Below are 26,998 nucleotides of genomic sequence, written 5' to 3'. Positions count from 1 at the left end.
GCTGAATGCGTTATGATTATAGAATCCAAGCTGAGTATTGTTACCGCCTAAGTGAGTATATGATGTCCTCCTCTTTGTCCTAAACTAATGACGTCCATAGTATCCATGTTTAGCTCCTTCCCGTTGTACATCTGCGTAACTGATAGGGATATGACTCGAACTTTTTTGAGAAATGATGAATGCTATAATATGCATGTGATGTAACCACATTGACAATACAACTTTGTTTTCGTTGGTTATGCCTCCAAAATCCGGAATACCTAACCGAACGAATTAGCAGAAAACGTAACCTTGACTCTATCTACTTACCTACCTTCACAACACCGCTCTTCAAGTCTTCCAAGCGGTAAGCTTACTGACTCCACTGTCTAGAACGACCATTAACAAGTGACAACCAACTGTGGATTTGCAAGAGTTACCTGTTGCCCGACATGCTGGTTTGCCTGGAACACTCTGAGCTTGAACTTCTTCGCTTCGAACTCGCTGATGATACCAACAAGCGGCTCCTTCACACCCACATGCTGGCTGTATGTCTGAATACCTTTATGTCCTTTCAACTTGGCGTCAGAAAGCCACACAACATCCCCAGGCATGATCTCTCCTGCCCTCTTTTGCACCGAAGAAACCCGATTGCATATATATGATATATCCATACGATGGAGGGGCGGGCGGTGCTGCACCTGGTACCTCGTGCAGAACGGCTTCGATGAATCCATGATATGTCCCATCGCCAATCAACGCCCTCTTCGATTTATCATGTAACGACGTGGCCACTTCACACACTTGGACGCCAATACGACCCCAGATAGCCATCAACTCCTCTGAGGTCAGAACTGCATCCTCTTGGCTCTTTGTGGGCTTAATGATCTCAGGAGGAGCAGGAGCAGGAGCAGGAGCAGGGACAGCTGTTGTGGTCTCTGTTACATTATCGGTCCATGACACTGACATGGTTCCACCGGAACCAAACTCGAGCGAAGAGCTCGGAATCGATGGGAGCTCCCACTGTGACGAGACGCTGTCGGACAGCTCCATTCGGGCAGGAAGGCTGTCGGAGAAAGGCGGCGGCGGCGGAGGCGCTCCGGTTGGAGGAGGAGGTCGAGTAACAAGCTTTGGAGGAATATCTTGCGCCTCAGGTTCTTCAACCATGACGAAGTCATACTGGGGTTTGTGTGTCAGATGCGGATCCACACTAGAATCACCATGGGATGATTTAATGGATGTCACAGTTTGGACGCTAGTTCGTCGTGGGGGAATCCCTATGGGCACAGGGGGGCGACCAGGAGGAGGAGGAGGGCGAGACGGTGATTGTGTTGCAACTCGCGGTGAAGCCGGCGGAACGTCTGTCGACATTTGACGCTGTACAGACATCCGTCTGCCTTCGCGAGTAGGAATAGGCGGAGGAGGTATTTCCTCAGGTACTTCATCAGCTTCCTCGTATTGAACCTCTTCTGCATCGCTCTCTTCTTCTGCTTCCACTTTGACCACATCGTCTGACGTTGCCTGACTCTCTTGCTCAGAATCAGTCTCTTGTGTCTCGGTCGGTGGTGGTGCACGAGGCATGGGAGGGGCTCGAACTGGAGGATGTGGAGGTATTTGAGATGAACCTGACGGCACTGGTGCTTTGCCACTAGCGCCTAAAGGCATCATTCCAATCCGCATTCCACCCATACTTGCTAATTTGGCAGCGATCCGTTCCTTGCGTGCTCGTTCCTCCTCCTCTTCATCGAGTTCTTCCGCGGATTGTGGCTCTTCTTCTCCCTGCGAGCTTCCTTCAGCACCATGCTCTTGAACTTCGAGGGACCTCGGAGGCCGTGAGGTTGGAATGGACGCAGCACCGAATTTGATCCCGCCCAGTTTCGCCATCCGTTCCGCAATTGTCCGTCGTCTTTCTTGTTCTGGTTCCGCTTCAATAGGCTCTTCAGCCGGTGCGGGTTCTGTAACAGCGGGTGCTGGTGATGGTGATGGTGCTGCAGCCGGCACCGGAATCTTCGCCGTGGCCGCAGGTTCTCGTATATGGGAGCTTACCGAAGCGGACGGCGATGCAGGCTCTCGTATATGTGACGCGGTCTGCTCTTGAATATTGTTGTACGACGCGCGCCTGCTTGGGCTATGGAATATCGGATCAATTGGATCTATGTATTCGCAAATTCATTAGTGCTCGATAGATCGGTATTAAAATCATTGGACCTACCACCCTCTTCTTCGTCCAAAATCTCTTGTTCTGAAGAGTGGTCACTGACAGAAACAGTGGGAGTCAGCATAGGTGGGCTATGGGGTCGCCGATTTACTTCAAGACCAGGAGGAATTTTAATCGACTCCCGTCTCACCGGAGGAGGAATGATCAAGGGCTGCTCCTCTAAAGCAGGAGACAGGCGCCTTGGAGGCGGCGGAGGTAACGGTATTGCTTCTTGATCGGATTCCACCTCTTGTACAGGAACAGGAGGAATAGAACGTTGGGGATGTGGGTGTGCAGACGCTGAAGGTGTCTCTACCTCAGATTGGTCGCTTGATTGAGATGGTGACCGTTGCGGCGGCGGAGGAACGGAACGATGGAAAGGACCTGGATGAGGAAGAGGCGTCGTTTCATCATCCTCTTCCGCAGCTTGCGACTGCAGGATAGAAAAAGATCGCGGGGGAGGTATTTGCAAAGGCGATGTTGGCGATATCGGTGAATCATGCTCGACAGGCGGCGGAGGAGGGACGGCACGCTGCGGTGGCGCGACAGAAATAGCACCATCTTCAACCTCTGTGGTGGATGCTAGTGGCGGCGAAATCGATGTGCGTTTCGGCGAAACAACAACGACGTCATTGTCGTCTACGCGCTGTATGGAAAGCCTTCGTGGGTAATGTGGTGGCAGAGCAGCAACAGACTCAGGTGCCGGGATAGGCGGCCGTGTGCTACTTGGAGGTAATGGCGGTGGAGGCCCGGAGGCGGACTGCTGCGGCAGACGGGCATTATCGTCATTAATCTCATCCTGATCCTCAGTAACGGGCGAAGCTTTCCCATCATAGGTTGATATTCCCTGATCTTCATCAACTGGTTCCGTATCCAAATCCGTCTCGGCTTGATTCTCCACTTCGACAGCAGCCGCACCCCTCGCGCTAATCTCTTCTTCAAACGACTCCGGCACTTCCGTGATCCCGATAGGGTATTTAGGTTCTGGTTCATCCATGATAGCGTCTACGAGACAGCAAAAAGAATCAAATCAATATTTGTTACACATTTTACGATCGATAAACGAGAGAGGAAAACTTTAATATTTACCATCCTGAGATCGTCGCTTCAAACCAGAATGTAATTGCTCTCCTGATGTTGCGGAATCGACACTGCGAGTTCTAATAGGAGGTGAAACAATGCCCGAGACTGGAGACCTCTCGCTGAACTGGGAACTGCGACGACGCGGTGGAGGTGGGGTGGAACTAGACTGTTCTTCGACCGGGACCTCATCAATAGATGGCTTTCTAATACTCAACTTCCTGTCCGGAGACTTTGAAACAGATCCAACACTCGTGCGCCTCTGGATTGTGGGCGATTGCGGCGCAACAACATCGGAAACACTCGAAGTAGTACTCGACCTCCTCTGGAGTGGGGAAGGAGCAAAGGGATCGACTCCACCCATCTTGGCAATCCTTTCGGCGATACGATTGTGTCTGGCCTCTTCATCCTCCTCCTCTTCCTCTTTGACAGATGGGACCGATGGCTCCGGGGCAGAAGAGATATGCTCCTCTACAGGGACATCAGGGATATTTTCGAGACCCTGGCCAGATTCAGTAGGCGCTTCCGGTAGATCGATGCGGCCTTGATACGAGGGTGACTCTGGAGATACCCTGATGTCCGCAACATCAGCTTCATCAACATGAGGAGAAATGAGCCCTTCATCCGCGGTACGCGAGCGTGCAGCTTTAGTGAACAATTCCGGCTCAGCAACAGCACTCAGTGACACCTCCTTAGGCACACTCTCTGAGTCGCTGATAGGATGTGACGTAATATCCAAGCTGGCGAGGCTCTCTCTATCTTTCTGCCTGTCTTCGACAGGCGGTGGAGCTGGTGATTTTGCGGGTCTTCGACGAGGAGGGGGCAACCCTTCTGGGACCAGCAGGAACTGGCATTGAAGCGGGAGTACGAGCAACGGGAGGGAATGATACATCGGCATCAGGAGGTGTAGGGAGAGATTCAGAGCTTCTACCCTCGTCAGATTGCCCTAACCAATTCGTAAGAGACAATAAATGATTTAGATACACGTGCACATACCGACATCCAGAGCCTTCGATCCCGCTCCTTCTCCGAGAGGTGGAGAAGTCGGCGCCGACTTGAGCGCTTCTTGATATTCGACGTCAAAAATTGTCAAAGAAACCACATATTGCACATACCGTCATCGCCAGAAGGCGGCGGCGGCGATACGCCTTCAACAGCTTTCGTCTCTTCTTCCACAGGTTCCGCTTTGGGCTTTGGTTTGACGGGTACCTTCCCAAATACCGGCGGGCCCATTCCGACGCGGGCGCCACCCAATCGAGCCATCCTAGCTGCAATGGTGGCTCGTCGTTGCCGCTCTTCATCCTCAGGGTCAGCCTCATCTGCAGCTTGTCCCTCGGGCTCTGGCACAGCTACGGCTACAGCGGGCGCGTCGGGCTCACCTTCGATAGGAGGAGACGGCTGGGCCGGAATAGAATCAGGGGATTTCGATGGAATCTCGGGTGACTTGCGTGTGACGTCGTCCTTCTCTGGATGGTCATCTGGTGGAGGAGACGCGACAGGAGGGGGAGGCTTCCATTTGGGACGTTCGATAACAGGTTTGGGAGCAACTGGTGGCGGGGGCGCACCAAATGCACCTCGTCCTTGGAGCGCCGCCATACGTTCCTTCAAACTTCCACCTTTACCGATGCTTTCCTTCGCATCTGAGGCGGACATCCCTCCTGTCCTACGCTCCAAAGTTGAAGAGTCACCACCAGGGTGCACCGACGGTGGAGATGGTACTCTGGGTTTCCACGACACTGCGCCAGGCCTCGGTCGAGGAACAGGTGCAGGCCCTGGTGTCGAGACATTTGAGGGCTTCTCGAAAGCCGCAATCCTGTCGCGTAAAGAGCCTGGTTTGGGCTTTGCTGGCGGAGATGGCTGATCTGACATGCTGTCAGGGTATCAGAGTCGATATCGCCTTTGGTGTGGTGGTGCAAAGACAAGCTTGTTATCGCCGTGAATACACGATGCAAAGGGCAGTCAAGATTTTCTCACGGTCATTGAAGGTATGTACGGCCCGGCGAATACATAGACGTTGAGGTAACATTGCTACGGCTTGACAGAAATAGATATCCGTTGTCAGGTCCACAAACATCCAGAACTTTGAATCAAAGAACTTGAATTCCAGAGAGTTGTAGTCATCCCGTCCTCGAGGTAATGATGGTAGATTTTTAATCAGTTGTGTAGGACGAGATGATCCTGCTCCCATATTTACAGCTGCGTAACCAATACCTGCTATTCAGCTAGATGTGAATCCCACCGATGAGACTAACAACGATAAACTGCTTTGAGATTACTAGAGACACCCGTGTACCTTACGGTCAACAAGAGTATGTATAGGGTCAACTCAGTCTTCCTGAGGCAGATCTATCGCCTTTCGAAGCCAAAAAGGTCCTGCTTCACCATCAGAACTGTTCCACAAGAAATTAAACAGAACATACCAACTGGATCATTCGGATTATGAAACGTCGTTGTCCAGGTTCCAAGAACACCATACAGAGACCGCAACCCCCCCACCTGTATTCCTTCCGAACTCCATATAGGGTTTACTTGTTCTCCAGACCGCTAAGCTAGCACGTAAATTCGCAAACAAGACAACGAAGAAAGAGACTCACGAAACGCCATCGGACTTGGTTGTCGTCCGTCATATACACATATCCACTCATCGTGGACATGGAATGCTGTCCCATGGAACCTCCAAAATATATACGTGGATAGTTGGGGTGCTTGGGATCCGGCGAGACTTCCAAGATACGGATGGTTACTTCCACGGAACGAAAGACATCAGTGAAGCCAGGATCTTCAAAGAGGCTAGCATCCAAAGAGCCATCCACCGTCTGGATGGAAGTCAATATAGAGTAAATCAACCTGGTAAGTGACTCACTGTCGTCAAATTATATACTATTGGACATGTTGAGCCAACATGATGAGTGAGAGTAACCGAAAAAACATACATGTAAGATCTGAATGGTCGCAAAAGCAAAACCCACACCACCAAATCCCCTCGATGCCCGCCCAGTCTCTAGTATCCGCCAAGCTCGCCATCTGTATCTGGGTAAACTCCAAACTCATTTGGAAAGGCGTAGTCTCTTCGTCGTGTACATGCATCGCCAGTACATGTCGTACCATTCTAAGATGCTCCCAATTCACCTTTCCATCCTCAAAGAACGGCCCAAAATCTGTCTCCCACGAGTAGTTCCTAAAACTGTACACATACGCCCTTGACTCGACTAGTGCGCGCGGTGTACGATCCGCAGAAGTAAGCCCCAGGTACGTATGCAACTTGTCGCGTAATTGAATCTCTTCAGCATCAGTGGACACCCAGGTGATAGTGTCTGGGTCGATAAACGTTCCACCGCTGAGGACATCCCGAATCCAAATCAGGTTCTTTGATGTACCGCCCTCTACAAAGGACCACTTCCGCGGCGGTATGTACTCTATCAGATGTATCATAGTCCGCAGAATGGCACATCGCTCAGCCGGCCGACATACGCTAACGTCCTTAACCACTGTCCGGGCGCGAATGAATCTCTGGAGTTCCCTCTTCCAGTCAATATCCTTCTGTGGGTCACCGTTGAGGGATACACATTCCCTAGGGTCATCGAGAGGCTGAATGAGGTAGAGCCACCGCCATAAGTGCTGGTCCGGGCCATGATTGATCAGGGTGTTGAAAAAGCGAGAGCACTGGGATAGCGAGGCGATGGTAGTGGGATCCGCATGAAGCAAGATCTCCTCTATAGTTTCTGGGGGGAGTTCATCAATGCGCATGGCAGTAAAATGGGGACTAGGAGAGATGTACAAAACAGCAAAGGTATCCGGTCATGGTGGTACAGATCTAGGCCGTATATGCTGACTCATCTTGTCTTTCTTTCTTCTGACCACCGCCATCCACCGAATGAGAGGATATGTAAGGCATACGTACTGTGTTTTGTATTTATAAATAACGACACCAATCAAGAATCCGTCAGCTTACGGCCTCGGCGAATTTCTGCAAACAGCCAGGATGCCTAAATATGCCTCAGAGACAGCGTTCTAGCTGAAAACCGGCAATCATGAAAGGGCGGTCAGCGTTCATAGTTACATTCTATAAGTTATTCCAAAGTCACGCTATCTAGCAAGGCTACGCTAGGCTCTGGTCGTTCAAAGCAAAAAATAGAAATTACCCTTGAAGTTTCTTCTGTTTTGTACGGTCAGACCGGTCGTAAGTCGGCAGTGTGGAAGACGACTCTGTCTGACGAAACAAGGGGTACTTATCATCAGAAGAATGAGGGACGACCGCAGCGTAGTTGTCGTTCATGTCTGAAGAATGTTAATAACAACCCGAAAAAAAAAAATCAGAAAATATCATACCATCTCTGAGGTAAAATAGGCTCATGTACGCTGCTATAGTACGTGTAAATCCTAGCGTGATTACCGGTCCTGCAGGCTGCCTTTCCATACCTAAAGAGTTCGCGATAGTCTCTGAGAAGAGCGGGATGAGAGTGAGCAGCAAAGGTCTTGGCGTTGCTCAGGGGTTTCCCAACCTACTCAAGAAGGAAGAAACACGGTCATTTGAATCATATTGAAAAGGGTATCAATCCAGCGGTAAATCCCAGAAGAAGCTACAGCTCGAATCTCTGTAAAAAGTGAAGTCAGTGAGGAGACAGGAACAAACACCCGGATGCCTACCATCTTCAGAGCCTTTTTGATATTGCTCAAGTAAACATAGGGAATACAATTGCGAAACAAGCTTTCTAGGTCGAGCTGTGAGCAATGCCCGCACGAAGAAGCTGTACGCTCGGCAAGCGGTCGGGCCCATTCGTCACAGGTGAAAAGCGTCTCTAACGAAGGCTCGTGGCTCAACGTTTCCCGAACTGACGTACAATACCTCACGAACCACGTCTTCGTAGGCGTGCCCTCAGGGTCGGGAAACGAGTCGTGCTCAGGACACGCAATTCCGTTGAGCACACCGAGTATGGCATCATCATCGCACCTGTTTGCTGCCTGAAGAACGGCATCAAACCGCGTGCGATATGTTTTGAACAAACGGTAGAGGACGCGAGGTGATGGGAGAATATCGAGCTCAGGGATATCCTGATCGTCGAGAGCTAACAAAGGCCGGTTGAGCACGCATGCAGCAGCCTCCGCCGCTTCTTCGTTCCACTGCATGGCATATGCAATAGCGAAGACCCGAAGGGGCTCAGATCTCGCATACTTGCGCAATTCGCCCCGAGCCCGTCTAGCAACATTACGCATGGAGAACTTGTTGACCATAACTGTGACGACCTGATAAAACTCGGAGAGACTCTCGAACTTGGGATCGACGGCGGGATAGCAGAAGCGAAGGATTTTGTCGAGGACTTTGCTGTCTTCGCTCATGAATAGGATGGGGGCCGCATCGACGTACCCTGAGGGTATAGTGAACTTTTCTTTAAAGTAGGGGGAGGAGAGGGAGAGGATGACTTTGTGGCAGTAAAAGTGGATTTTATCGGACGACAGCAGCACAATGTCAGAGGTGACATCAGAGCTGTCGAATGGATAGGACGCTATGGACTCCCGAGGCGGGGGTTGGTCATCATAGTCCATTCCTTGCGAAACACATGAGAGAATGCTCTGAGGTTGAAACTGATAGAGTTGAGAGACGCACTGAACACTTTTGAAAGTATCTGTTGTAAGTACACCTTGAAACAGACGAAACTGATAAGAATGAAGGGCGCTTATCAGTAATACTGTATCCTAGCCAGCACAGTTGAAGTGATTTGCTTCCGTGATCACTTAAGTAGGTGATGATGGAGGAAAAGGAAGAAGCCACGGTGCCACAGAACGCGGGTGACGCGTCCCTGGGTATCGGTGAACCTCTTACGTCACTCCGAGCCACAATGTTTGCATTTGATTCGATTTTTATTGTCTGGAAGATTGTTTTCGACACCTGGATTTATAACATCTGGGTGGAGTGGAATACACTGAATGATCGAGGAGATGTCGAACACAAAGTTGAGCACTTAAAATTCTTTGTATGCATTACTTGCAGGCGATAAGCAACACAAAAGACAGTAGACCACTCTAACCAAAACCAAAAGCCAGTCAGTCAAAAAGTCGGTGCTCCTTTCTTCCTTCGTGAGGATTTCAGAAAGAGACATCTATGAATCGAGCAGCCAAAATACACCGTCAAGCATAGCCAAGTCTTTACATCGGAAAGTGGTAATCACCTACAGCTGGAATGTCTGGGATTGGATCTGTGAGCATTCTTGTTTCTGCGCAGGTAAGAAACCTCACCAAATCATTTAGATCGCTCTTCAGTCGATCAATGACAATAAAATCTACTTCCTTCCTTCCTTCGGGTATAAATACGTCAAAGATTACCTTTGAGACATATCCTTCAGAACAATAGCGACACTCAAGGACGGTTCAAAGAGCGCGTGTTCGAGCTCTAGGCTGATCTAAGTCCAAGGTATCGTAAGACGCACACGGTCGAAATGCCAGTTCAAGAGTGGCGCAGTAGTCAATGAACCACTTCTTGTTCAACAGACCGGATAATCGACGAGAAGGGACATCGTGTATGTTGCAACGACCAGAAAAATAGTCCTGAAGGCGTGCGAATAAGTCTCTGGATTTGCAGAATCCTGTAGAGACTGGTGACGTCTGTCCTGAACTTCGAAGAGGTCGTAGAGAACTGTTCCAGGAACAAAATCAAGTTCCGGTATGTTGTATACATAGAATATGGTGCTGCCGACCGCCAGGGCCGCATTTGCCGCATCATTGGCCTCTCGGCTCCATTGGATGGCGTAGACGATAGCGAAGACGCGCAACGGCTCTGATTCCGTGTGCGAGAGGAGTTGATCCCGAGCCTTCTTAGCAACATCATCCATGAGGAATTTTTTTATCATAACCATAACGACCTGAGAAAGTTCTGTCAAACTGTCGAAGGTAGAGTCATTGACGGGATAACAGAACGAAGGATTTTGTCGACGGTTTTGCTATCCTCAGCCATCGAAATGGAGGACTCTCCGGGAGTAGCTTGGGGCAGTGTGAACATGTCTTTGAAAAACTGCGAAACATAGGAGAGGATAGCTTCATGAATAAAGAACTTCATCCCGTCCGACGAAACCAAGCTTAGATCTGAGGTAGAGTCTGCGCCATCAAAAGGGATATGAAGTAGTCTGGGTTGTAGTTTTGTATACACTCATTGCTAGACAGAGGTTGAGTCATACACCTTCGAACAAGGCAGCACATACTTAAAAAGGGGAAATGACAAAAATGAGAACCTTGGGAGGTTATACGGGGCCCTGATACATATAAGCATCAGCAATTGTTCTATCAGTATCACTATACCCTGGTTACCTAGAGAGAAAGGGGGGGGGGCAGAAGGTACCCAGTCAAGGTTGAAGATGAAAGAAAAATCCAGGTCGAGACCGTGGCGCGATCGAGCACGTGGATCTCGGGTCCACCGCACGTGGTCTCGCCTTCCTTGACTCGCGTGGCGTTCTGAAATTCCTTCCTCCATTCCTCCAGAACAGAATGATGGTCGGACTGCTGTTTACGACGACGAAAAGCTCGAGAAGCTTCCGATGACCTCTGGCACCAACCGCCGCCAGCAGGCACTACAAAGTCACTATAGGGCTGCCGAAATCACCTGGAAACCCACTCTCACGTCCTCATTTCTCAATAACATCAGGATTAACAACTTACTAGATTAACAAGGAGTTCTTCCAACGTATTCTGTTCTCTCGCGTCCTTATATGTACCTCATACAGGAAGGTTTTCACCACTCTATATAATCGTACTGGCTAGAAACACGCCCTTGGAAGTCACGGTGCTGAACGTAATGAGCTTGCCCATCCTCTCCTTTTTCCTGGGCAAGAGTTTTGGCATCGTTGTTTAGAGCCTCAGGAAACCCTCTCCACTTCTCTCTATCGGAGCATGTACGACAAATCCAATAATGACTCCTTACTGTTCACAGTACTCTCTAGGAAGTACATCTGAGAGGGGATCCCTTGGCATGACGTTTCGCGTTCCATAATAACTTCCGTTTCAGCATCCTACTGGCAGGATCAAGTCTTCAGGCTTCAAGAACCGGACTTCTCTTTTGTTCTTGTATAACGATGTAGCTCTCCAAGAGCGCATTTTTGTGCCTTATCCAGGGGCGCGTTTTGAAGCCCTCGATGCGTGCGGAGATGACGCGGTGAGGTATTCTGGCTGCAATTGAGGCAGTAGGTAGCGTGTGAAGTGCCTGCAAGATGCGTCCATTGCAGATCACTGATTTACGCTGTCCCTTCGAAGGTCAATAGGCATTTTCCCTGGGAAATCACTCAGGGCGGATGTATTATGTCTATAATCGTCGCTGGAGCAGCCTGCGAATCCGAAAGAAGCAAGCGGTTCCTCAATGACCTGGCAGGTATACAGGGGCAAACACGCCTTTTACTTGTCCTTATCCCTCGATTCATCCTTTTGAGCAGTGCCTGTGTCCCGCGAAGACCGTGCTCCAATAGAGATGGAGAGATATAAGGTATGCAACTGAACTTATCGTCTTGCGACTCTTACCTAACCATCTTACTAGAAAGAAGCTATAAACGGATCTCTTCCAGCTCTTTTGGCGCTGTCTCAAGACACCACGAAGAATGTAACGCTGTTTCCCGTCATAGTGAAATCGATTCGTCAGCATCTTCTCACTACTCCCATCCCGACGACGCCCGCCGATCCCTTATTCCAAGAATGGCAGGATGACAACATGACCACCATTCATACATGTCTTGTCAGCCTGAAAAGTGCCATATCCCATCTCGAGCCAGAGGATGCATGTAGCATTGCACTTGTTTCCCGACTATGGCCAGATCTATGCCGCTACATCACTGTATTCCTTGATATCCACGTTGTCGATGTTTCGCCGTCCTTACTACCATCGCTTTATGAAATCGAAACTTGGTTTACCATGGTGGACGCGATCTTATCCTTATTACTTGTCCTGTCTCGCAAATCACAGTGGTGGTCATTGATGATCGAAACACCTGAATTCATTCTCTCCCTCACGAATACCGTGATATGCCTCATAGCGGTCAGCGAAGACCTCTCCTTTCAGGCCAGATCATTCAATCTTATGTCCTCCTTCTGCAAGCCCGTCGGTGATGATCCGATTCCTGCTATGGTTTATCTCATGCAGAAGATGCCCTCTGAAAGGATCATCCACCTGTTCGAGGGCATCGTATCTCGCACCCAGACATTAGATCCGTCGAGCTACGCGCTTACACAATGCCTGAATATCATGTACTTCACCACTATACATTCAGAGTGCTTCGCTCGGCATTTTCTCATCCATCACTCCGTCTTTTGGATATGCCGCCTAATGTCGCGAATCACGGCGGAATTGCGACGCGATAGACCACGTCCATCTCTCGAAGTCATGAAGGGACTGGAGGGGAATATCTATATCTGCTGCGCTTATCTTCTCAAAGTATGCTTCACGAAAGGTTACCGATGGTTATTGCAAGCGATAGAGCGACATCTACTAGAGCTAATTCTCAAATCTCTTCCGTTTGCTTTGTCCTTGGATTCTTACGGAAATACGACCCTTATCGCATTGCTCACTGAACTTTGCGACGTTGTCTACACTTTCCTCGTACAACGTTCTATCATCGTTGCTTGCAAAAAAGGGATGGATAAAATTGCGAGTGCAAGTCTTGAAGAAAATCTCTCGCACGCTGATGATTCCTTCCGCCAAGCCTGGACGAGACTCAAGGAGCAAGTCGTTGCGCGAATGTTATTTAGGGCTACCTTTATCGGCCAAGGTTGCGATAACGACTCTTGTGCTAGACAGAACGTATGTGTAGCTCTTGTTTTAACTTCCGTGCTTGTTCACAGTTGATTTCAAAGTGCCCTCGTCGTTTCACAAATAGAGAAAAGCCCTTGCAGCTGTGTTCTGGATGTCTCTACTACTCTTACTGCAGCCGCGAATGTCAAAAGGCAATGTGGCCTGAACACAAAAAATTTTGTAAAAAACTCCGAGATATGCGCACCAGTAGGTATCTTCTTGCATGTCTGGTGCTGAGATTGGTCATAATTTCGTGCAGATGGATACATGATGCATATCACCAGCAGAGACGAGCATTTTCTGGAGGGGATGAAACTTTGCGATATATACGACAACGCGCATTCGATCAAGGAGCAAGCCCAGCATGTAAGGCAGGATTATCCTCCCGTCATTGTCCTGGACTACGCGACTGCCCCCATGACGATCACAGTGAAGTCGTCGTTGGACTTCAAGGACCTCGAAGTGTCTGCAAGCTCCTGGGACAAGCTCGTCAAGGAGGCACGAAGTCTGAAAGGCGAGTTGGTCTATGTTCGATTGCCGGAACTTAGTCGAATACGGGAGTCTTTTCAATGCGTTGCTCTGCAGATGGATGTCCTTCGAGCCTGAGCTGAAATGAAAAAGATATCAAAGGGAAAAAAAAATTTATTGCATCAGAGTAAATGTCTTCATTGTACATAGGCTTTGGCGAACTATCACAAATCATATTCAATTGCAGTCGTTCATTTCTCATAGTTGAAATTTCTGTTCACATTGATACGCTTAAGAATTGATCAGATTTCTGTCAAGAAAAGACTCACCATTGACAGTGCATTCTCAATTTGCGCATGAACCGTTGTAGGAATATAATAATCAAAAACAATGTGCAAGTGACCCTTCGCGCAATCAGGGCAGGTCTTTGCGGTTTGTAGAGCACTTGCATGAGCATAACTGTCACACGTACAAAGAGTTTCCAACGAGGGATGGCGATACAGCTCCTCCCTGAGCTTGGTACAGTAATCTATGAACCAGCTTTTCATCGGCATCGAGGTATCTTCCGGGTGAGAAGGTAAGATGTCATGGGTTTTACATGGCGCTTTTTCGATGTAGTCAAATATGTCAAAATGGTAACCATTAGAAGCATTGTATACCGCATCGCGACGAGTGGCATAGTATCTGAAGAGACGATACAGAATTCGTGGAGAAGGAAGGATATCTAGCTCCGGAATATCCTCGGGACTGGCATACTTAAACAGAGGACCGTTGAGCACGATGTCTGCAGCCTCCATAGCCTCGTCAATCCAATTGAGGGTATATGCAACGACAAACACAAGCAAAGGCTCTGCATTTACGAATTTACGAATTTGGGCCCGGGCCCTCATTGATACCTCCTCCATGGCAAATTTTCCCACCATGAGGTCAGCGATGCGATGGAGCTCTGCAAGACTCTTGAAAGACGGGTCTGCACCGGGATAGCAGAAGCGGAGCATCGTATCAAGGGTCTCGCTGTCTTTGACCATTGGGACAGGCTGTCCTTGCGGTTGCGAAATCGTCAACGCAGTACGAAAGAAGGGTTCAGAAGCAAATGCAAGGAGAGATATGTGGATGTGGAAAAGGACATTGTCTGACGACAGTAGAGTGAGGTCAGAGGTATGATCCGGGTCGTTGAACGGGTAGGATGCAGTGACTTGAGCCATTTCGGTGCTAGTAAATGCGGGGATTAGTGATATGAGAGCAGCACGAAGTGCACATGTACCTTCGTGGTTCTAATCAGCGAGAAGAGTCAACCAGGACTGAAAGAGCAGCTCGAACTTGAATAGAAAGAAACAGGATTCGGAAGCGATGTATATTCTGTGAGGCGATCGAAAGACGTAGTGGGGGGAATTTGTTCGGTAGCGCAAAATCGCAACTTCTCTACCTCTTTATACGTGCAGGAATTCCTGCTACGTTAGTAGTAGGTCTTATAGAGGGATGGTGGTAGCCGAGTTTTGAGTTTAACCCGAAGTCCGATGTCATAAAAATTTCTATTTGTGGAAGAAATCCACGGCCCAGCGCTTCAAAATTTCCGTTTAAGTCAGAATTTCAGGGTGGCACAGTCACCGCTTGTCACTGTTTACATGTGACCTCCTGTTACTATCACGCTTTCAGCGGGTTTGTTCGGCCGATTCTTTGTGGAGGTGCTGTGATTGGTTGCCTGCCTTGAGGTCGCTCTGTGGCGTGCGTTTCCGTCTCACAATCTGGACCCTGTCCTTCTTTTTGTCTCGTCGCGTCGGTGCCCTCTTCATATGTGCCGTGTTAATGTGAATGGGGTTATACTCGACTCCGTTCGTCTCTCTCGCCGTTCTCAGTCAATTTTATCCGCTCGTCTTCTTCGGTCGTGGAATCTTCCTCTGGCCCCTCGGCGTGGTTTTTTCGTTGCCGCCTACGAGCATGGGGTCAATTGTGGGGGCACCTTCGTTGAGTTTATTATCTCCGAAGAATTGTCCGAGGATATCTGCTTGGGCTCCGATTGGTATACTTTTCTTAGGGAGTTGCTCCCATCTGGTGTCCACGATCATCGTGCGTTTCCTTACTATGTATCTGGCTACATTCTGAACTCCACGCAGAACCCTGTCGCTTTCTCCATGGTCTGTTGTGTCCAGTATTTGTAACGCTGCCTTATCGATGTCTTTGACTAGATTCTTTCGAATCGGACACTATGCTCCGCAGGGGTACATTTATCGGAGGGGTTGGCGTTTTACCGGGTAAGTTTACTTTCCTCTCTCCCGTTTGAAGTGTTTACCTTATTGTTCCAGTCTCCCCCTCCGTTTCCCCTAATGTCGTGACATCTTGCCCCATTTCCGGCAGTGGTGTCACCAACCTTCCAACGTGGACTATTGATACTGTACTTCCCGACGAAGCGATTACTACTTTCATTGAGGATGATGTGGATGAATGTTATGCCACTGCTTTTGCTTTGGGTCTCAGCATACCGTATGCAGAACGCCCACATTTAGGATATCTACGTGACTTGTTCTTCGGGTTATTGGACAGTGTACCTCATCTATATGTAAATACATTGAGTCTATTACATGAAGCCCTGGCTTCTCATGGCATCGAGTCGGATGGCCTGTCTATGGATGAGTGTCGGGTGGCTTATGCCTCTCATCTTGTGACTGGTTCCTGTATGCTTGGGGAAAGCGCTCAATCCTTTCCGGCCTGTGCAGTATTGGCCCAACATTATTCCTCTCCACAGGCTTTTGTGACTGATATTGTCGATATAGTGATGTCGTATATGTCGCAAGATAGTTCTGACTGTGTCCAGTCGCGGTGTCTTTTGTCAAAAGTTTTTCGACCTGGCGTGTCCGACGTTGCAATGTCCAAAGAAGAATTCTTGCGTCACATGTTATATTGGTGCCAGGCGTCGGTCTCTGAGACTATTGTTCGCCTGATACATTCATTGGATTCTGTACACCATTCCACATTATCTTCTCTGTGTCATTCTCATGGTCTAGACGTCTCTCCGTCGCTAAAGGTCGATGAACTGAGGCAGGTCATTCTCGAACATTTGCTCTCGGGTTTGTGCACTCATGTTTCTCCAAACTCCAGTTCGCAGGCTTCTGAGTTACCCTCCTATCCAGACATGTCTTACCAGACCCAGCTCTTGCGTGTTCTACGATACAAGGGCAGTTTGCGTACTCTGCGACGAGTGTTATCCATTCTCAGATTACCTTTTGAGCCCAAATCCTCCGTCGGTCAACTTAGGACGGAACTGCAACACTATATCAATAGACTTGAGAAGGGTAAGGAAAAGCTAGTCCGTGATGCTGTTGGTATGTGGGATGACAAGCACTCCCAAGACTATATAAATGGACAGTGTCGAGCTTTGCGAGCTGAATTGAAACATCGCTTACTCCGACAAAAAGAGGATAGGATTCGCGAAATAAGGGATAGTTGGCCCCGAACACCGCCGAGGGATTTGAAAGAAAAGATTGTTCGATTGTTTCAAGAACGTACGAGCTCGGAAGCTTTAGCCCAATTCACCTGTGCCTCTTGCGGTGAAGAACACTTCTGTGTGCATCGGCACCTTCAACCCTTGTCTGATGTCGATCTCAATCTCCTAACACCGAAGCACGATTTAGGAGATACTCCGAAGCCCCAGCACACTGACTTGTGGGGTGGGGCACTGTTACACCCGGCAGGTGTTATTGGTGTCGATACAGGTGAACCTAACATTTCACTGTGCAAATCCTGCAAGAGTGCTTTGAAGAAAGGTAAAATGCCGGCTTTGTCATTGGCTAACATGAATTATTTAGGACCTGTGCCAGAAGAATTGTCTTCGTTGACCATCATCGAAGAGTCTATGGTGGCTTTGTGTCGTACCAAATGTATGGTGGTGCAGCTCAAGGACGATTCTGATACGCAATCAAAAAAACATCTCAGGCAGCGAGGTACTGTTGGACACATGATCGTGTACCCTCAGTGTCCCGGCGCTATTGCAGAGATGTTACCTCCTAGTCTTGAGGATATAACTTCGCCGGTGTGCGTTATATTTGTCGGGGCTCATTTACCTTCAAAGGAATGGCTACATGATAAAGCCAAGCCCCTCTGGGTCTGCGGCAAGAGAGTTCGTTGAGCGCTATCATGGCTGAGAGACCACAATCCGCTTTACAAAAGCATTCGTTTCAACGAAGAGGTTCTCCAGCAACTCGATCAGAATCCCGTCTTGCCTATTCATATTCAGCATGTAATTCCCTCAAAAGCTACCTTAGAATCCACGTCCCGCTATGATAACATCGATCTAGACGAGTTTCAGGTTCAGGAGGACGAGAGTGAATCGAATACTGTTCTTCCAGACAAGGAAGTACCCTTCCAAAACGTCGTTATCTCCGACGTGGATGGTGATGCGTCATATGCTGATCTTAAACTCGCGGCATTCAACCATGTCAAGAAAAATGGTCAGGGTTATATACGCATTCCCCATGATCCAGAGCCATGCAATGAGTTTAACAACCCAGCGTTGCTGCCGATGATGTATCCGAGCCTGTTTCCTTATGGTGTTGGTGGTCTGGAAGATAGCGCTCGCACGCGCCTTGTTTCCTTTGAGAGGGGTGCCAAACATCTGTTCCGCCTTCGAGATCGCCGGTTCCAAGAGCATCATTCCTTCCTTTTTTCCGTTTTTAATATGCTTCAACGCCGTTCTATGTTGTTACATACCGGATTAAAAGTGAAGCATAAAACATTTCCCTCGGTCGCTTCTCATTTTGCCACTGTCTCTCCTGAGGCTATCCATGTTGTCATTGAGAGGATATCCCGCGGAGATTATAAAACCCCGTATTCTGAAGAAGAGAAGTGGGCCTTGTCTTTGATGAATGAGGTGAGGGCTGTGACATCCCATGTAGCTGCTTCATCCTCCTCCAAAGTCGGGATGCGTAATGAAATCCGAGGTCTTATGTTTGAGAAAGGCATGCCCAGTTTCTACATTACCATCAACCCAGCCGACGTATTTAATCCTGTGGTTCGTTTCCTTGCTGGGGATGATATCAATGTTGACAACCTCTTGCCTTCTCAGATGTCAGATTTTTTCGGACAGAGTTTGCTCGTCTCCAAAAATCCATTCGTGGCAACAAAATTCTTTGAGGTTTACATGAAAACTTTCATTCGTATGGTTCTGGGTTACGATCCTGATTCGCAGGATATGGAAGGCGGCGCTTTGGGTGTAGTGAGAGCATACTATGGATGTGTCGAGGCACAGGGAAGAGGGACGCTTCATTGTCACATGCTGGTATGGGTGGAAGGCGGATTGAACCCCGATGAAATTAAGGCGCGTCTGATGAAGGATGGTGAAGCCGACTTCAGACGCAAGTTAGTTGAATTTTTGGACGATACCATTTCTACTTGCATGCCTGATGCTCCCCCCGTACGCGTAAAAGTTCCTTCCTCGAAATGTCATCCTAGTGCAGTCCGCGGGATACAAAAATCGGTTCCAGAGCACTTGCGAGATCACGCTGTGCAGCAGGACTATAGGAATCTGGTAGCGAAATCTCAACTACACAAACACTTGGCCACCTGCTACAAGTATTGTAAGGGCACTACATTGGAATGTCGCTTTGAGCTCGGAGGGGATAAGCGTCGACCGGAGACCATTGTAGACACTGATACGGGGGAAATCCATCTGAGACGTCTAGACGGTTGGGTCAATAATTTCAATGAGACGATGATTCACAGCATTCGTTGTAACATGGACATAAAATTTATAGGGTCAGGCGCTTCTGCAAAAGCCGTTCTCTACTACATTACTGATTACATCACGAAGTCCAAGCTAAAGGCCAATGTCGCGTATGCTGCCTTGGAACTGTCCATCAAAAAACTGGGAGACTTTGATCCTGAAGAGGATAGCGTGACCGTCCGCACCAAGCATTTGCTTCAAAGATGCGCATATTCTATGATGTCGAAGCAAGAACTATCAGGCCAAGAAGTAGCCATGTATTTATCGGGTTACCAAGATCATTATACGAGCCATTCTTTCCGAAACGTCTATTGGAGCAATTTTGAGCGGGCCGTTGAAGCTATGGATCCATCTCTGGAGTGTCGTGTTACTGCAGGCACTGACCGGCTGATGGCTTCCCGCCCAGAGGATGAATCGGCACAGGGTATAGAAGAAAATCAGGACCGGACGCCAGTGTACAAAGACGGCGGTGAATCTGGCAAGTTAGAGCATTCTAGTCAAGTTGACAACACACCATTCACCCCCGATGAAAATGAGGACGTCTATATTGCCACTAATTCGGGTGGCTTGTTGGTCGCAAGATCGTCCTTGGTTGAGGATTATATTCAGCGGGGTCCTAGATTAGCTGAACTCTTGGTTTGGGAATACATCTCCCAGGTCCAGAAGGTCACTAAAGCCAGTTTAAGAAGGGGAGCCAGTCGATCGGGTGAAGAATGCGATGATTCCGAAGAAGAAGAAGAGGACGACGGTGAAGACTACAGAGACGACCAGGTTCCATTCGAACTCGGACATAAAGAGTATCAGACTCACGTTCAGATACTTCTGCCGCCTCACAAACGACTTGTACCTGTTCCTTGGGGAGAAGCTCTCCCATGCAGAGATCGACCTGTGATCTACGAGAGATATTGTTGGCTGATGCTTGTGCTCTTTAAGCCATGGAAACATGCGTTCGATTTACGAGTCCCCGGTGCAAGTTGGTCCGAAACGTTGTCGAGTTTTTGTTTGGTGCATCCAGAATGGGTCGCTCGCATGAATAATATGCAATTACTGCACGAGTGTCGTGACAGTCATGATGATCACTTCGAGGAACGTCGGCGAAGAGTCAGGGCTAAGAGTGAATCTTCGCATGTTCGAGAACGGGAAGCAGATGACGATTTTATTGGAGAAGAGGATTTACAGGCAGACATTTTGGACCACCTGGACACCATTGACTTGAAAAAATCCCAACAGGTAGAGCGGCATGAACAAGCTGTCATGCAGTGTTTGAAATCCTTGAGGGATGCGGGTTTATTCGCGACAAGCGGGTCTGGGTCGGCTGAACATGCTGAATTGCCTCCAGATGCATACGAAATGGTCGATGACCTGGAACCTCCTCAAGAGCGAATCTGGGAGAAGATATATGAGCAACGTCGTTCCGACTGGCATCGTAAAAATCAATTAGTGATGGAAACAAGCCAACCTTCAACTTCCGCTGAAGAACTGGCCGAAGAGGACTTCCGAACCCCTGGGGACTATGGCTCAGTTCCTTTGGCATCCACAGAAATACGGCAAGACATCGAAGCGAGAGATCCGGACTGGGATGTGAACCTCGACGACATCGCGAATGAATATAATCTTAACACAGAACAAAGACGTGCATTCATGATCATAGCTGAACATAGTTTACAGCAGCATCCAGAACAGCTTAGGATGTTTTTGGGAGGACCAGGAGGGACTGGGAAATCCACTGTTATCAAAGCATTGACTGACTTCTTCTCGCGTCGTAGACAAGAGAGGCGGTTTAGACTGTCCTCTTTTACCGGCATCGCAGCTAAGAATATCGCGGGTTCTACTCTACATGCTCTACTGATGTTGTCACAGCGTCCTCGTCGTGGTAAACCAACAAAAACGACAGCGGACTTGATTACGATGTGGCAGGGCGTTGATTATTTGTTTGTGGACGAAGTGTCGATGATCGGGTGTAAATTGATGCATGATGTATCCGAGGCTTTACAGGTCGCCAAGGAAAATGACAAGCCTTTCGGAGGCGTCAATGTTATTTTCGCCGGGGATTTCGCCCAGCTGCCGCCTGTCGGTCAAACGAGACTTTATGCCCGATTAAATACACAGTCCACTGGAAATCTGCAGCAGATGAATATGATCGGTAAAGTATTGTGGTATTCCGTAGATACTGTGGTAATGCTGCATCAAATAATGCGCCAATCTGGGAAAGGGAACGATAGCTTTGTCAGCTTGTTAAGTCGATTACGAGTCGGGAAATGTACTGGGGACAATTATGAGACTTTGTTGCAGCGGACAGTTGGCAGAGTGATGCCGGACTGGATGAACCCGGCATGGAAGAGCGCCCCCGTCATCGTGTATGAGAATGCTATCAAAGATGCTATTAATGAAGAAGCGGCGATGGCTTTTGCTCGAGACACGGGCAGGCCTTTGCACTGGTATTATGCTGTCGACAAGCATCGTGGTGAAACCGTGACGGATACAAATCTGCAGAATTGGTTATGGGCCATGAATTCGGGGCAGACTCGTCATCGGCTTGGAAGAATACCTTTGGTGATCGGTATGCCGGTCATGTTTTTGCAGAACTACGACGTGGATGGTGGAATCGTTAATGGTGCTGCCGGCACTCTTGAGAAGATTCGGTATTGGACAGACGATGCTGGTTTGAGACACGCTGTGTCGTGTGTTATTAGAGTTGATGACATGACATCCACGGCCTTGCCCAAAACTGGAAGATGGGCAGGCAGTTGCGCTTCAAGATGTGGTGGACTTAACTTTTACAGACCAGTATTCTGGGAAAAAGTGTTTAATCAAACGGATGCAAGTCCCTATCACCCCGGCGTTTGCTATGACTGCTCACAAGTCTCAGGGTAGGACGTTGAGTCATGCTATTATTGACATTTCTTCTTGTACTGGAACAGAAGCCCCGTACGTTATGGCCTCCCGTGTAAAATCTTTGGACGGTCTGCTCGTCATTCGATGGTTCCCGGAAGGTAAAATCCAGGTGAGACCATCGCAAGACTTGCGGTTGGAAAACACACGCCTGCACATACTCAGTCAGCAAACCATTCTTGTTCACGGTACAGAAGCAGAACAAGAAGCCGTGAAACAGTTCATCAAATCTCTAGGAAAAGATGGACCGACTCCCCGAGACGTTCTAATGACCGGGATCGAGGGCGACGAAGATGGAGAGCTGGACGTGAGTAGTCGGCGATTGCATGACCTTCAAATAGAAGCAGATCAGTGGTATAGCACCGTTCAGGCCAGGCCTGGGACGGATGAAACCCGTGCGGGCAGGGTGTCGAGTCGCAAAAGGGGGAGAGGTACTGCTACCAACGATTCGGCGAAGAAACGACGGAAGGTCAACAAATAGATAATATATATTGTGTCTATTATGCTGCGCTTGTGAATAAAACATCGGTACTGATAACCTCAGCTGCAATCTTTCTTTTCTTCGGGCTGCTTCGTGGTACGGTGATATTGGCATTTCTCTTCATTTCGGCCAACTTCTGCGACATCATCAGGTATTGTTAAACGGATAAAAACAAAAACCCCTTGTGGGCGGTCGTTACTTACATCGGCGCTGCTTCGGTCGATGATGGTAATGCTATCCAATTTTGAGATGAACCTCACGTCTCCGCGTTTCCCTAATAACAGTCTGAAGGTGACTCCGATGTCGACCAAGTGCCCTGCTCTTATTGCGCGACCACTATCCCGAGGCTGAAGACTGTTGAATTTTGGTAAGTAATAGCGCTTCCAAACACAGTGTAACTCTTGCCTCATAGTATTGTCATCTAGACAATACCATTCGAAGTAACTGACTGCGTTGTCGTCGGTATACCGATGTCTAGTATCTTGGCAAAGTCGAGTGAGGGCGTTCTTCTCTTCCATGTCGGCATGAATCGGTATCGTTGTTCCTACGGGCTGAGACGGTGCTGTCAATAGTTTACTGTCAGCATATAGGGCTGGGATTCCTCCGAATGTACTGTCGTGTAATACGAGATGATCTGGATTTCTGCCGTACTGCCACATGAACTTCTGAATCGCTTTCTCGGCGGCGCGCGCTTCTTGGAAGATGCTGTCATCCGGATCCGACACCACCTGGATAAACTGACGCAGTACTCCTGGACGCGCTCTAGTGAGGAGTGGTAAGATAGCGTTAACGCTGTTTACAAGAACTCACATTCGTCCAGGTGAATCCGGGCGGAACGGGGTCACGCATATTTGTGACGCGATTCCCTGGAAATGTAGTACTGCTTCTTCTCCGGTATTCTTCCACACAAGATATTTTCTGTCGTTGGATGATGTTGAATCAACGCTGAATAACTTTTCGATGTTGATGACATTGACGAAGCAGCATAGCTGGATGTCCCGATTTTCGGCGTTTCTCTGGCCCAAGAGGTGCGCTTTGTGGATGTCATCTAAGTAAGGTGAGTTGCATTTTTTATCTGCGAAGAAATAATGCTCTCGCCTGCACAAAACGACAATAATTTTTGGAGGTGGTCGCAATCGGCGACTTCTAACTTGAGAGGCATTGTTCGGACTTCGGAAGCGATGGTGCACAAGATTCTTTATAAGCTGTGCGATACCGGAATGAGTGCGGAGCAGCGTAGGTGCTGTTCCTTTTTTTCGGGCGTGGTCGGGGTAACATTTCATCGCGTTATTTATACCCCGAGATTTTTTCGAACCCTCTCCTGTCCTTTCATCCCAGTTCCTCATGACTAAAGCTAAGCCCACTGCTGAAAAGAGAGTCGCTGAGGCTCAGGGTGGTAGTCCCTCTAAAAGGACTCGGTGACCTTCTCTCCTCACTCTTTCTTGATGATCGTTCTAATCCTCGCATCCGACAGTTCAAACGATGTCGGGGCCAACGAGACGGACAGTAATAGGTGCGTTCTAATATCATTCGATCGCATTTTACTTGCCCTGATTACTGTCCAGTACTTTGTCCAACGTCTCCACGTAAGGAATCCCATCTGCATCGTTAGTGTTGTACCCCCTTACATCCCCGACAGACTCTCCGATGAAACTGCCGTCAAGAGTCCTCCCCCCTCGCCCTCCAAAGCGGTCGTCAATTTTGCTGAAACGGGTGTGCAGTTGCCCGTGGGAGTGACTATTCTCCAAGGTGTAGGAAGTGCCGTGATCGACGTGTCTAGTGGCGTGAGGGGTCCAGTCCCTGTGATTTCTATGCGCTCTCATTGTCCGGGTAATTTGACGAAAATTAAGTGCGTATCTAACCCATTCTTCTCGTTGTTGTTGACTCACTTTTTTTTTTGTGTTTTCGGTGCTAAAGACGTATCCTCAACTTGTACATTCTCATGCCATCATACGGACGCTTGCACAATATTTATACGGCCGATCCCAAAGACTTCCAACTCAACCCAGTCGGTCGAGACCCCACTAAACCCAAAGGATGGCACATCGGCAACTGCCACTCGGAGAGCAAAACCGTCTCCTTCTACATCACTGGTAGAGTCGTGAAAAGCGTGCTGTCAGTCAGCGACGAGACGAAATCGATTTCCATTGTAACGATTGAGAGGTTCTGGCCTCGAGTAGCTGCGTTCCTCGCCACCACGATCAACGTAGACGTCTTGTGTGTCCCTGTCAAGGACGGCGGTGTTAGCCACTAACTCAAATCGACTTAGATCGTACTAAGGTCGCTACTCGCACTTCGGTAGACGACGCTCAGCAAGTCAAAGGCGACGTAAGTCGATGGGACAAATAGTCACGAAGAACGGAGTTCGATGTTAGGTAGAATAAACCTTAGCCGAAGCTGGGGTTTAGACCAGCTGAGGCTCTACTTAAATACACGTTGCGTAGGCTAAAGATAGTGCCGCAGCAACGTCCGACCGAGATCGCAACATAGAGTAAGCGTGAACACGTAAGAAAAGGAAAAGAAAAAGAAAAAGAAAAGAATAATCGTAACATTACCCCCTCCTCAAGACTCGTTCGTCCCGAATGAGCCCTGACTTTCCTCCCCACTCGTTGCCGACTCGCTATAGAAAGATAAGACACTATAATCATCGTTGTCATCATCTTCGCTGTCGAAGTCCCAGTTTTCATGGACTCGCTGTAAGTTGTCGAGGTCGGAATCGGAGTCTTCGTCGTTGGGTGTTTCTTTGATGACGGGTATTCCGTTGGCCTCTTCCTCCGTGATCTCTCGTATTTCTATTGAGGACTGTACATCCGAATGCCTTGGGTTGGTGCATTCGGAGGAGTACACCGTTTCGACATCCGTGACGCACGGGGTGTCCGGGTCATGGTATGGCGTTTTAGCTTCCGGAGGTATTTTGTCGTCTCTTCCGACCGTCTTTCCGTGTTTATCAACCTCCCAACGGATTCTTTGGAGGTGGGCTTCGTACTCGTTGACGAGTTCCTCTGCGTTCGCCATATCCGAACGTTTTACCCAGGAGTTCTCTTCCCTTGGGTATCCTCTCCACTTTACCAGATATTCGGTAATGGTGCGGCGAGTTCGTCCGCGGCCTACCACTTTGTCCCGCTGCTCTACTATTTCCTCGATTTCGTATTCCTCCTCTTCGTCGATTAATTCTGGAGGTGGTCTCTCGGGACGTGGTTGATTGGAGAAGGCTGGTGCCACGTAGGGTGTCAGTAACGACTCGTTGAAGCGGTTGTGGATCTTCCAACGGATAGGTAATTTGAGCTCGTAAGCTGAGGCTCCTTTCTTCGAGATAATAACGAAGGGGCCAACACGGCGATCTCCGAGTTTCTTGGTGGGGCGAGGGAGTTTTAGGTTGGTAGTGTCTAGCCATACCTTATCTCCCGGTCGATATTCCGCTGCCTGATCCTTGTGCTTGTCATAAGCCTTCTTCATTGATTTGGCCGCTTTTTCCAGGGATATCCTTGTTTCCTTCTGAGCCTTTTCGATCTCCGTTACCAATTTTGCCGCCGCTGGGACTACTGTCATTTTTTGTACTGTGGTAATAACCTGTCCGTCGCGCCCAAAGACTATCTTATACGGGGAGTACCCGGTCGCTGAGTGCTGACGGTTATTGTGAGTGAAGGCCGCTAGAGGTAGCCATTCGCTCCAGTCACTCTGTCGATCGTTGACGAACATCTTTAGGTATTTTTCAATTTCTTGGTTGACCCTCTCTGTCTGTCCGTCTGTCTGGGGGTGATACGCGGTAGAAGGGTTCCCCTCAACGTGAATGAGGGTGTAGAATTCCTTCATAAACTTGGAGACGAAGACCGAGCCTCGGTCTGAAATGACCTTCTCCGGCATCACGCCGTAAGGTACATAGACGTAGTCCCTCAGGATTTTGGCGAAGCCGAGGGAAGTGAGCTCCTCGGTGCACGCGATAGGGATGATCGTCTTGGAAAAGCGGTCGACTATTACTAGGATTGAGTCAAAGCCTTTTGAATCTGGTAACTTGGTGATCATGTCCACGGAAATGTGTGTCCATGGGCGAACTGGAACTTCGTTAGGGTGTAGGGGAGCCTTTTTTGGACGACGATCTGCCTTGGTTCGTTGGCAGACGTCGCACCCTTTCACATACGCTTCTATGTCCCGACGCATCCTCGGCCACCAGTAATCGCGAAGCACCAACTCCTTGGTCTTTTCGATTCCTGGATGTCCTGCCGTGACATGGTCGTGCTTAAGGGCTATGATCTGTCCACGTAGTTCGCGATCGACCGGTACATAGATGCGCCCATCATACCATAGAAGATCTTGTTCGCGGGACACCCCCTTCTCATGATTGAGGGAGTCCGAAATGCCCCTGTCCCACCGACGAGGATCGTGAGTAGCGATTTTGATCCTTTCGTGGAGCTCCTCTGTGGT

At 48.9% G+C, this 26,998-nt stretch overlaps 16 protein-coding genes across 16 annotated transcripts; 9 read left to right on the top strand and 7 right to left on the bottom strand.

Moving 5' to 3' along the window:
* Positions 1-301: 301 nt before the first annotated feature.
* On the bottom strand, positions 302-1,032 carry EV420DRAFT_1623666 (uncharacterized protein; the record flags this gene model as incomplete). Its single annotated transcript, XM_060475959.1, is given in 4 exon segments — positions 302-328; positions 357-368; positions 420-598; positions 618-1,032. 4 exon segments carry the CDS (start codon positions 1,030-1,032, stop codon positions 302-304), a joined length of 633 nt encoding a protein of 210 aa, XP_060321901.1.
* Positions 1,033-3,697: 2,665 nt separating this feature from the next.
* EV420DRAFT_348864 (uncharacterized protein) lies at positions 3,698-5,279 on the bottom strand. The gene is made up of 3 exons (XM_060481806.1): positions 4,372-5,279; positions 4,253-4,321; positions 3,698-4,202 (listed from the first exon to the last, which is right to left on the bottom strand). Exons 1-3 carry the CDS (start codon positions 5,123-5,125, stop codon positions 4,012-4,014), a joined length of 1,014 nt encoding a protein of 337 aa, XP_060321900.1. The 5' UTR covers positions 5,126-5,279; the 3' UTR covers positions 3,698-4,011.
* A 303-nt stretch (positions 5,280-5,582) lies between these two features.
* Positions 5,583-7,003, bottom strand: EV420DRAFT_1653483 (uncharacterized protein; the record flags this gene model as incomplete). Its single annotated transcript, XM_060478754.1, has 5 exons — positions 5,583-5,629; positions 5,677-5,800; positions 5,851-6,072; positions 6,120-6,136; positions 6,190-7,003. The coding sequence occupies 5 exons, from the start codon at positions 7,001-7,003 to the stop codon at positions 5,583-5,585; spliced, it is 1,224 nt and encodes a 407-aa protein (XP_060321899.1).
* A 751-nt stretch (positions 7,004-7,754) lies between these two features.
* On the bottom strand, positions 7,755-9,028 carry EV420DRAFT_348924 (uncharacterized protein). The gene is made up of 3 exons (XM_060481807.1): positions 8,862-9,028; positions 7,904-8,802; positions 7,755-7,851 (listed from the first exon to the last, which is right to left on the bottom strand). The coding sequence occupies exons 2-3, from the start codon at positions 8,798-8,800 to the stop codon at positions 7,837-7,839; spliced, it is 912 nt and encodes a 303-aa protein (XP_060321898.1). The 5' UTR covers positions 8,801-8,802; positions 8,862-9,028; the 3' UTR covers positions 7,755-7,836.
* Positions 9,029-9,494: 466 nt separating this feature from the next.
* EV420DRAFT_1680023 (uncharacterized protein) lies at positions 9,495-10,307 on the bottom strand (the record flags this gene model as incomplete). The annotated part of the gene is made up of 2 exons (XM_060479204.1): positions 9,495-10,113; positions 10,164-10,307. 2 exons carry the CDS (start codon positions 10,305-10,307, stop codon positions 9,736-9,738), a joined length of 522 nt encoding a protein of 173 aa, XP_060321897.1. The 3' UTR covers positions 9,495-9,735.
* Positions 10,308-11,573: 1,266 nt separating this feature from the next.
* EV420DRAFT_1594553 (uncharacterized protein) lies at positions 11,574-13,741 on the top strand. The gene is made up of 4 exons (XM_060474960.1): positions 11,574-11,720; positions 11,772-13,028; positions 13,082-13,226; positions 13,279-13,741. Exons 1-4 carry the CDS (start codon positions 11,706-11,708, stop codon positions 13,623-13,625), a joined length of 1,764 nt encoding a protein of 587 aa, XP_060321896.1. The 5' UTR covers positions 11,574-11,705; the 3' UTR covers positions 13,626-13,741.
* EV420DRAFT_1343692 (uncharacterized protein) lies at positions 13,742-14,933 on the bottom strand. The gene is made up of 2 exons (XM_060468953.1): positions 13,817-14,933; positions 13,742-13,760 (listed from the first exon to the last, which is right to left on the bottom strand). Exons 1-2 carry the CDS (start codon positions 14,690-14,692, stop codon positions 13,746-13,748), a joined length of 891 nt encoding a protein of 296 aa, XP_060321895.1. The 5' UTR covers positions 14,693-14,933; the 3' UTR covers positions 13,742-13,745.
* Positions 14,934-17,337: 2,404 nt separating this feature from the next.
* On the top strand, positions 17,338-18,158 carry EV420DRAFT_1623663 (uncharacterized protein; the record flags this gene model as incomplete). Its single annotated transcript, XM_060475958.1, has 3 exons — positions 17,338-17,601; positions 17,671-18,085; positions 18,130-18,158. 3 exons carry the CDS (start codon positions 17,338-17,340, stop codon positions 18,156-18,158), a joined length of 708 nt encoding a protein of 235 aa, XP_060321894.1.
* A 1-nt stretch (position 18,159) lies between these two features.
* On the top strand, positions 18,160-18,495 carry EV420DRAFT_1281993 (uncharacterized protein; the record flags this gene model as incomplete). Its single annotated transcript, XM_060468287.1, has 1 exon — positions 18,160-18,495. A coding segment is annotated over one exon (336 nt), but the record flags the coding sequence as incomplete, so codon positions are not given.
* Positions 18,496-18,621: 126 nt separating this feature from the next.
* Positions 18,622-19,828, top strand: EV420DRAFT_1623662 (uncharacterized protein; the record flags this gene model as incomplete). The annotated part of the gene is made up of 2 exons (XM_060475957.1): positions 18,622-19,567; positions 19,785-19,828. The coding sequence occupies 2 exons, from the start codon at positions 18,622-18,624 to the stop codon at positions 19,826-19,828; spliced, it is 990 nt and encodes a 329-aa protein (XP_060321892.1).
* A 233-nt stretch (positions 19,829-20,061) lies between these two features.
* On the top strand, positions 20,062-20,280 carry EV420DRAFT_1227317 (uncharacterized protein; the record flags this gene model as incomplete). Its single annotated transcript, XM_060466514.1, has 1 exon — positions 20,062-20,280. A coding segment is annotated over one exon (219 nt), but the record flags the coding sequence as incomplete, so codon positions are not given.
* Positions 20,281-20,790: 510 nt separating this feature from the next.
* On the top strand, positions 20,791-21,201 carry EV420DRAFT_1233128 (uncharacterized protein; the record flags this gene model as incomplete). Its single annotated transcript, XM_060466556.1, has 1 exon — positions 20,791-21,201. A coding segment is annotated over one exon (411 nt), but the record flags the coding sequence as incomplete, so codon positions are not given.
* Positions 21,202-21,726: 525 nt separating this feature from the next.
* Positions 21,727-21,927, top strand: EV420DRAFT_1233050 (uncharacterized protein; the record flags this gene model as incomplete). Its single annotated transcript, XM_060466555.1, has 1 exon — positions 21,727-21,927. A coding segment is annotated over one exon (201 nt), but the record flags the coding sequence as incomplete, so codon positions are not given.
* Positions 21,928-22,051: 124 nt separating this feature from the next.
* Positions 22,052-22,270, top strand: EV420DRAFT_1232332 (uncharacterized protein; the record flags this gene model as incomplete). Its single annotated transcript, XM_060466549.1, has 1 exon — positions 22,052-22,270. A coding segment is annotated over one exon (219 nt), but the record flags the coding sequence as incomplete, so codon positions are not given.
* A 365-nt stretch (positions 22,271-22,635) lies between these two features.
* EV420DRAFT_1488243 (uncharacterized protein) lies at positions 22,636-23,738 on the bottom strand (the record flags this gene model as incomplete). Its single annotated transcript, XM_060470598.1, has 4 exons — positions 22,636-22,712; positions 22,776-23,338; positions 23,387-23,624; positions 23,681-23,738. The coding sequence occupies 4 exons, from the start codon at positions 23,736-23,738 to the stop codon at positions 22,636-22,638; spliced, it is 936 nt and encodes a 311-aa protein (XP_060321887.1).
* A 182-nt stretch (positions 23,739-23,920) lies between these two features.
* Positions 23,921-24,830, top strand: EV420DRAFT_1653477 (uncharacterized protein; the record flags this gene model as incomplete). The annotated part of the gene is made up of 5 exons (XM_060478753.1): positions 23,921-23,994; positions 24,051-24,089; positions 24,142-24,162; positions 24,216-24,425; positions 24,494-24,830. The coding sequence occupies 5 exons, from the start codon at positions 23,921-23,923 to the stop codon at positions 24,828-24,830; spliced, it is 681 nt and encodes a 226-aa protein (XP_060321886.1).
* Between the last annotated feature and the right edge of the window lie 2,168 nt (positions 24,831-26,998).

The sequence above is a fragment of the Desarmillaria tabescens genome (genome assembly GCF_030435595.1).
Source record: "Desarmillaria tabescens strain CCBAS 213 chromosome Unknown EV420scaffold_162, whole genome shotgun sequence".
In the NCBI taxonomy this organism is placed as follows: Eukaryota; Fungi; Basidiomycota; class Agaricomycetes; order Agaricales; family Physalacriaceae; genus Desarmillaria; species Desarmillaria tabescens.
Note: the sequence above shows the minus strand (reverse complement) of the source record. Positions and strands in the feature narration are given on the sequence as shown.